The sequence below is a fragment of the Sebastes umbrosus genome, chromosome 3 (genome assembly GCF_015220745.1).
Source record: "Sebastes umbrosus isolate fSebUmb1 chromosome 3, fSebUmb1.pri, whole genome shotgun sequence".
Taxonomy (NCBI): domain Eukaryota; kingdom Metazoa; phylum Chordata; class Actinopteri; order Perciformes; family Sebastidae; genus Sebastes; species Sebastes umbrosus.
Window position 1 is genome coordinate 300,001 of NC_051271.1, and position 9,375 is coordinate 309,375.

The 9,375-nt window shown below is 45.2% G+C and overlaps 1 protein-coding gene across 1 annotated transcript in view; it reads right to left on the minus strand.

The window, feature by feature from the left end:
- The window catches only part of lcor (ligand dependent nuclear receptor corepressor), a 116,312-nt gene extending 106,937 nt beyond the window's left edge, over window positions 1-9,375 (minus strand). Inside the window, exon 1 of the mRNA XM_037764239.1 lies at window positions 9,142-9,375. Coding sequence (XP_037620167.1) covers window positions 9,142-9,238 — 97 coding nt within the window. The 5' untranslated portion in view covers window positions 9,239-9,375. The remainder of the gene's footprint in view (window positions 1-9,141) is intronic.

The following is a 9,375-nucleotide window of genomic DNA, read 5'->3' on the forward strand; positions in this document are numbered from 1 at the left end:
ACCGGTACTAGCAAGGTGTACCTAATAAAGAGGATACCACCGGTACTAGCAAGGTGTACCTAATAAAGTGAAGACCACCCGGTACTAGCAAGGTGTACCTAATAAATAAGAGACCACCCGGTACTAGCAAGGTGTACCTAATAAAGCTCTGTTTATTTTAATGTGAAAGTGCAATAAATATGTTGTCGCTAAAGTCAGTGAATAATCTCAATACTGATCAAAATAATCGTGATTATCATTTTGGCCATAATCGTGCAGCCCTACTGTGTTTATGGAGAGACTTATAAATGGATTGGCAAATTCAAAATGTTATAAATCTGCCAATGTTCTCTTTATTTTCCCTGATTTTGTACACTGATGTTAAGAGGAAATAAAAATTAAGAAAATAAGGGCAGAGAATAAAAGAAGACTTAGATCTTCAAAATGTGACGTCCGATCTCACACAGTCACAGAGCAGACATCAGTAAGATAAATAAATATGATCATAAATCTGGTTCTTGCAACATAAAGACGAGTTTTGGGGGACGTAAAGCAACTCCAACGACAACACCAACGTAAAAGCAGATTGGAGGTTATCAGCAGGTGAATCCCCGCTGCTACTTCATGAGTCAAATATCAACCAGTGACCTGATAGAGAGTCCAGCTGCAGCTTTTTATTTAGTTATTTATTTATTTATTAATAAGTCCAAAAGAGTCCAAAACGGTTAAAGTTACTCTTATATACAAGTATAAAGAAAAATAAGAAAAATAGAAATAAAAGAGTATGTAAAATATGAATTATGTACATAATGCTATAATATATAACACTATATATGTAGAGAAATATAATAAAGAAATATAACATATATGTATAAATATGTGCATCAAACACGTATAATATACTGTATAACCACGGTGTAAACAAAAAATAAAAATGCTGAGAAGTGGGATCTATGAAGCGTATTAAATATAGATATAAGAATGGTATAAATAAAAAATAAGTAAATAAATAAATACTAAGAAAAGCAGTAAATATTGACATTTTGAGAAGCTGGAAGCCACGATTGCACCTGAAAGCATCACTTGATCTGGTTATTTACATGGAAACAAAAGACTAATTAACGGTTTCACCTCTAAATGATGATTATTCAGTTAGATTCAGGTTTAGGACAGTTAATGTGATAGTTTCATCTAAACTTTAACAACTAACTTTTGGCCTCTGATGTGGTTTAAAGATTCTCGTATGTTTCTCTTGAAGACGCTCCAACAATAATGAAAAGCTTCCCGTCCTCATCAGAGACACCAGGACACTCTCCGGGGAGCAAAACTGCAAAATAAAAACACAACAAAGACGAAGCTTTTTATAAATGATTAAAAAACTAAAAAAGGCCTTTTTAGGAAGCGGGCTGCCGTCGTCCTCTCCTGAGACTCTAAACGTGTTCCTTTAAAGCCGTCACACGCCGCCGCTTTAACAGGTTCAACACAGATTCACTAGTTTCTCAACAGCCGGCAAAAACAACATGAAATGGTTTCCTCCTCCTCAGAAACACATTCAGGCTAGTGGGGATAAAAGATGCAGGCGTGTGAGCGGAACGATGGCGATGGCGATGGTTTGAATCCTTCTGGCAGTTTAGATGAAGGTGCGTTATTGTGTTTGAACGTGAGGCAGGACGTCGCTGCAAAAGAGCACCGAGCTCAGTGGACGTTTCCTGGATAAATAAAGGTTCACACGCACGCACGCACGCACGCACGCACACACACCTTCTGTCGACATGCACTCGGTGCCAGTGGTGTATTTTGCTTTCCCACAGATTGCAGTCAACCTCCCCCCTGCCCCAAAGAGAGCAGCCCTCCTCCCACGGGGCTCCTGGTTGGCATGGATCGGCCCCCGAGATAGCTCCACACACACACACACACACACACACACACACACACACACACACACACACACATTACTGTCGAGCAGGAGGAGGGTGGGTGTGTGTGTGTGCATGCATGTGTAATGAAGAGGGTACGTAGAGATTTACAGTGTTGGCACCGGGTCCAGTGAAATGGGTGGATCGCTGCCACTCTTCCCACCAGCTCGCCCATAAATGTGCCATGTTTTGTTTTCCTTTTCAAGAAGCCCATGAAAAGAATTAGCGAGATGAGAAAGTGGCAGGCAGATCTCTCGGGGCGTCCATCTGTCCATTACTGAAATAACAGCCGTCCGCTCAGAGAGGAGGGGGGGGGACTACGGTGACTTGATAAGACGAGGATTTGACTCTGAGTGTAGGTAAACGATAGGGAGGGAAAGAACTGTACATGTAGCGCGATTTTATTTATTTCTAAATGGATGTTTAAATACCAGAATGGATGTATCTGCTCCGTCTGAGTCTCTGTGGAGGCAGGAGGAAGTTACCGCTTTTACTGCGGTAGTCTGAGTAACGTGACGTCATATCCGTTCCGTATCCGTCAACCAAAACAAACCTCAGAGTTTCTCAGACTACCACAATAAAAGCGGTAACTTCCTTCTACCTCTAGGGATGATCATTTTTGAAAAATGTTCTTAACCGATTTCCGACCCTCGTTAACCGATTATTAACCGTTAACCGACAAGATTTGTGCGTCGCACGCAGCGGTGCAGCAGCTGCAGTGTATGAAGACAACAGACAACTGAGTCTCCAGTTCACCGTAAGGAGAGCTACTGTAGCAGCTACGATGCTGCGTTCACTGTCTCCAGTTCACCGTCCGGGAGCGTTAACTTAGCAGCTGCGATGCTGCGTTCACTGTCTCCAGTTCACCGTCCGGGAGCGTTAACTTAGCAGCTACGATGCTGCGTTCACTGTCTCCAGTTCACCGTCCGGGAGCGTTAACTTAGCAGCTACGATGCTGCGTTCACTGTCTCCAGTTCACCGTCCGGGAGCGTTAACTTAGCAGCTACGATGCTGCGTTCACTGTCTCCAGTTCACCGTCCGGGAGCGTTAACTTAGCAGCTACGATGCTGCGTGTAGTGTCGCGGACATGTAGCCACTTTCCCAGTAAAAGTCTCCACCACACATTTAGTTTAATTTAGCAGGTTGTCAGCTGTGTGTCTGCCCGGCGTGACGACAGCGAGTGTCTGAAACGCTCCGTTTTAGAGCATGGCAACGGAATTGCGTTGCTAGGAAACAGTTTGGGTCCATGTTTACTTCCTGTCAGCTGATGTCATTCACATCCACTGCAACAGGAAATAAACTGGGACACATTTAGAATGTTTATGTTTAAAACCGTGTAATTGTCTACAGTATATATATTGTAGATTTGTGACATCACAAATGGACAGAAATCCTAACGGCTTGTTTCAAACGCACAGTTTCTGCATATGGGCTGTGTGTGTTTCTCCGTATATTGAGCGTTTTGATAGTTTAACAGTATTTATATAACACTTAAACCTGCTTTATAATATAAAAAACATGAAAATCACACTTTTTACATTATGGGACTTTTAAGGCTTTTCTCCTTAAAGTGACGAGTTGTTCTCAGCTTTTTAATTAATTATTAACATTTCTTTTAACCGTTTTAACCGATAGCGTTAATCGGTTAAAATGCTGTCAGTTAACGGTTAATTATGAACATCCCTAACCTCCACATAGACTCAAATGAAGTAAATATATCCATTCTGGCATTGAAAAGAAATACATTTAAAAATCGTGATACATAGGTAAATCGATTTTCTAGTTGCCTGGCAACAATTTTTAGAAAAAGACGCAGCAAACTGCAAAAAAAGACGCTCTGTCTCAACAACAACACGCACTGCTCCTCGATCTCCGTCTGATCGGCGGTGTTCGTCGCTCTATGTCTGATCGGCGGCGCTCGTCGCTCTCTGTCTGATCGGCGGTGCTCGTCGCTCTGTGTCTGATCGGCGGCGCTCCTCGCTCTCTGTCTGATCGGCGGCGCTCGTCGCTCTCTGTCTGATCGGCGGCGCTCGTCGCTCTCTGTCTGATCGGCGGTGCTCGTCGCTCTGTGTCTGATCGGCGGTGTTCCTCAATCTCCGTCTGATCGGCGGTGTTCGTCGCTCTATGTCTGATCGGCGGCGCTCGTCGCTCTCTGTCTGATCGGCGGCGCTCGTCGCTCTCTGTCTGATCGGCGGCGCTCGTCGCTCTCTGTCTGATCGGCGGCGCTCGTCGCTCTCTGTCTGATCGGCGGCGCTCGTCGCTCTCTGTCTGATCGGCGGCGCTCGTCGCTCTGTGTCTGATCGGCGGCGCTCGTCGCTCTCTGTCTGATCGGCGGCGCTCGTCGCTCTGTGTCTGATCGGCGGCGCTCGTCGCTCTCTGTCTGACCGGCGGCGTTCGTCGCTCTCTGTCTGATCGGCGGCGCTCGTCGCTCTGTGTCTGATCGGCGGCGCTCGTCGCTCTCTGTCTGATCGGCGGCGCTCGTCGCTCTCTGTCTGATCGGCGGCGCTCCTCGCTCTGTGTCTGATCGGCGGCGCTCGTCGCTCTCTGTCTGATCGGCGGCGCTCGTCGCTCTCTGTCTGATCGGCGGCGCTCCTCGCTCTGTGTCTGATCGGCGGCGCTCCTCGCTCTGTGTCTGATCGGCGGCGCTCGTCGCTCTCTGTCTGATCGGCGGCGCTCGTCGCTCTCTGTCTGATCGGCGGCGCTCGTCGCTCTCTGTCTGATCGGCGGCGCTCGTCGCTCTCTGTCTGATCGGCGGCGCTCGTCGCTCTCTGTCTGATCGGCGGCGCTCGTCGCTCTGTGTCTGATCGGCGGTGCTCGTCGCTCTCTGTCTGATCGGCGGTGCTCGTCGCTCTCTGTCTGATCGGCGGTGCTCGTCGCTCTCTGTCTGATCGGCGGCGCTCGTCGCTCTCTGTCTGATCGGCGGCGCTCGTCGCTCTGTGTCTGATCGGCGGTGCTCGTCGCTCTCTGTCTGATCGGCGGTGCTCGTCGCTCTGTGTCTGATTGGCGGTGCTCCTCGCTCTCTTGTCTGATTGGGGCCTTCAGAGTCACCAGATAACAAACTGTATGGAGAACTTTAGTCGCCATAAAAGCGGCCTTGTCGCTCCGCTCACGTTTAGCTCAGCCGGTGGATTATTACTGTGCCTGTGAGAAAAAAGAAAAACGAAAGCAATCTGCCAGCCAGACTCACACCTCTCTCTCTCTCTCCCTCACAGTCTGTCTCTCCACAGCACTGCCACAACCTTTCAGCAATCAAATTAGCTGCACTCTCTTACCCAGAATATGTGCCAAAGGAATCAGCAGTTGGGCTATAATTGCTACCAACTAATAATGTTAACCTTTCTCTGGCATATAGACCCGACTTTATTATCAGAGCAGCACGCGGGGCAAAGACGACGAGGCCGGCGCCGTCGACGAGCCGCATCCTCTCACACCCCTGAAATAAACTGGAAGATGTTACCTGACCTTCTTAAACACAACCAGCACTATTAATACCGAGGCTGTTTAATACAAAGGTACCGCTCATGACACCATGAGTTTCATTTTCATTGCCAGCACACATTTTTGTGTAAGAATAAAAATAGTTTTTTTCTGACATTGTCGTCTTATTCGGGAGTCTGAAGGCTTCTCAGATATCAAGATTTTAATCTCAAGAAAACATTGATTAAATGATCAGTCTATTTCTGAAAACCCTTTAAGTCATTCTTCAAGCAAACATTCCTGTTAATGCATCTTAATTGAGAGGATGTGTTGCTTTTCTTTGTCTTATATGACAGTAAATTCTACATAGATTTGGGTTTTGGACTGTTTTTCATTACTTGCAGTAGAGCTGCAACAATTAATCCATCAGTCGTTTATCGATTTATCGCTTTGAGTCATTTTTAAGAAATAAAATAGTCTAAATTCTGATTCCAGCTTCTTAAATGTGAATATTTTCTGGTTTCTTTCCTCCTCCATGACAGTAAACTGAATATATTTGAGTCGTGGACTAAAACGAGACATTTGAGGACGTCATCTTGGGTTTTGGGAAACACTGAATTATTTGGTCTTAGATATCATAAAATAGTTTAAAAAACGCCTTTATAACTTCTCACAGTCCAGATTGCCGTCTTCAAATTGCATTTTTTTTGTCCTACCAAAAGTCCAAAATATATAATTTCTTACAACGTAAGACAAAGAAAAGCAACAAATCGTCACAAACGAGAAGCTGGAACCAGAATTTTTGGGGCATTTTTGCGAGCAAGAAAACGACTTAAACAATTAATCAATTATCAGAATAGTTTACAGATCAACTAATCGATTGATTACTTTGGCTTTAACCTTAAACTCCTTTATTGTTCGCTGTAGAGGCACTTGGATGTAGATGTGCAATGAACCGATCAGATGTCAACTATTAAAATAATTGCCAACTATTTTGATAATCGATTAATCAGTTTGAGTCATTTTTTAAGAAGAAAAAAAGTCTAATTTCTCTGATTCCAGCTTCTTAAATGTGAATATTTTCTGGTTTCTTTCCTCCTCTCTGACCGTAAACTGAATATCTTTGGGTTGTGGACAAAACAAGACGTTTGAGGACGTCATCTTGAGCTTTGGGAAACGCTGATCCACATTTTCTGACATTTTTTAGACCAAACAACTAATCAAGAAAATAATCGAGCGATTAATTGACAATGAAAATAATGTTTAGTTGTAATCCAAAATATACACACGGCCAAAAATACAATATAATTACTGGAGCAGCAAACAGCAAAGTCACTCTATAAACTCATTAATGTGGAAATAAATCTAATAAAAGCCTATAAAAAATCAATAATATTATATTTATATAATTAATTAATAATTAATATATAATTATATATTATATATATAATATATAATTATATAATTATTATATATATATATAATTATATAATTATATATATATTATATATTATATATATAATTAATATATAATATTATAATATAAACACTGAGTGGAGTTGAATGAATCACCGATCAACATTTTTCACCATTTTAACTAATTGATCAATGGAGAAAATAATCAATTGACGATGAGAATAATCGTTAGTTTGCAGACTTGATAATATCTGAATATCTGAACATTGCACTACAAGTAGCCCAAAATGAATTAAAATCAAAATGTCCAAACTGACTGCAACACTTTGACACGCTGCTGTTCAGCCGGTCAGAAGACAAAACAGATCTCATGATGTTCCAGATTCTCTCTCAGCTTCAGAGCCGATTAGAACCTCAAACAAACAAACATGTCAGACTTCAATCCGACTGCCGAGTAACTGTGCTGCTCGTCACGCAGAGCAAACCGATGAGGAGCGACGACGAGCAGAAATGAAGAAATATGCCGAACTAACACACACGGAGCGGCACGGACAGTATAGAGCTACAGCCAGCTGGAACAGCCCACTGGGAGTCCATCATTCTGCTTTGTGATGTTACTACAACACAGTGTGTTTATCAAGCTTATGCTCTCTCTGTCGACTTCACTATCATCATGACTTCTAGTCTGAACAACATCCTTCCAGAGTTTATGATACGACTCTTTCTCAAGACTCCAAAATGTGTTCCAGCGACTACCTCCCACCCAGTGACCCACTAAACCATCACAACAGCTCTAATTATAGACTATCACAGAAGGCACAAGTGGGACACAAAGCAGGCTATCATTATTAACATGTGAAGCTTGACAATAGGTGACTTCTGTTGAGTAAAACAACATTTGAGTGTAATAATCTCCCACATTAAACTGCCTGCTGTGAGACCAAATGAAGGATGAGGAGTGGTTTGTTGACACTGCCGGTTGGGATTCCTGACGGCTTTAATGCTGGAGGTCAGAGATTACCCAACCTTTTCATTTATCACCACATCCCTACATCATTAGGAGGCTCTCTTACTTACTAAAAAGCCCCGCCGGCCCACTCCGAATCAGGCCATGTGGGATATTATAAAGCGGTCGGATGGGTAAGTAGGTGATAGTTCAACGCGCAACATCTGGACGCAGAAAAGTGGGTCCAAAAACAAGCAACACCCCGACTCTGCTGCTGCCGGTGGTGATGATGGTGATGGTGGTGCTGGTGGTGGTTTATACCTCCATACCATCGATAAAAGCCAGATTAGGAGCCGGGCAGAGAGCCGAGGAAACCCAGAGAGGTTAGGAGATCAGAGGCGAAGAGTGGATGATAATCTTGCCATAACATCAGGATGGGTCGATGTTACCGGATTAAACTGAGCTAATGAAATACACCACAAATGGAGGATTGGTGGAGGAAGAGGAGGAGGAGGGGATGTATGGATGAGGAAATCCAAAATCAAAGCTTGGACATGAACTCGTGAGAGAAGCAGGGAGAGGTCAACAACTGTTGTTGAACAGGACAAAGACTGACACATGTCATGGCCGCTGCAGAGCTGCTCTCCTGACACTAACATTTAATGTATAGAAATATCACAAACATGTTTTAATGCAAACTGACAGAGTTTCCACCGCATCCAGCCGAGCGACGTTTCAACAAGTACCGATCCGGTTTACCGGAGAGCAGAGAGACATTCCTCCTCCTCCTCCCCCTCCTCCCACCATCAGCCTGCAGCTTCACCCGAAAATACAAAATTATTCCTCTGACATCTCATCTCCCTCAATGCAGCAATGCGCGCTCCCAAAAGCCCATTTCCAGGGAAGTGGAAGGAGGGGGAGGAGGGGGTGATGTTTGGAGATTGAGCGCGCGCACCCTCCTCCCCCCCTCCCCACCCACCACCAAAAACTCAACCCGGCGGCGCGCGCGCGTGCACGCGCCTGCCTATAGCGTGTGATTGGATTGGCCGAGGCGCAGCTCCATCTGCACACGTGACCTGCCCTGCTTACAATAAATAAACAGCTCTGGAATAATGGAGAGAAACAAACACACAGAAACATACACAGCCAGAATGACAATAAAACACCTGTCCGCGCGTGGCACGAGCACCCCGCGTGCAGGCGCAACACCTGTCAACACATCAGGACACTGAGAGACACTGGAGTTGTTGTAGAGCTGAGTGTTGTTGGATGTGTCCGGTGTTGGAAGCAGCTCCAGCAGCGGCAGCAGCGCAGCGGCCGCCGTGCGTAACACAGACTGACAGCTTCTATAGGTTCTCCTGCTGGAGACCTTCCAGCCGCTCTCCTCTCCGCTCTCCTCTCCAAACCCAAACACTGCGCTCCAACCACGACACGCACACTCACACACACAATGCCAAGCGAGCTTACCTACACAGTGAATGAGTTTGTGCCTCCAAGAGTCAAGTTCCTGCCGAAAGCCGCGCCTCTCTACCGTGCATTGCTGCCTCTTGCACAGACTCGCCATTTTCTATCGGCCCCTCCCGTGGGCGCGCACATACTGCTGGGTGCTTCCCTGCGCGCACGTCACCGGGGCTTTTTATTCTAGGGCTGGGTGGAGTGAGATATGAGGAGGTGAGGAGGTGAGGAGATGAGGATATGAGG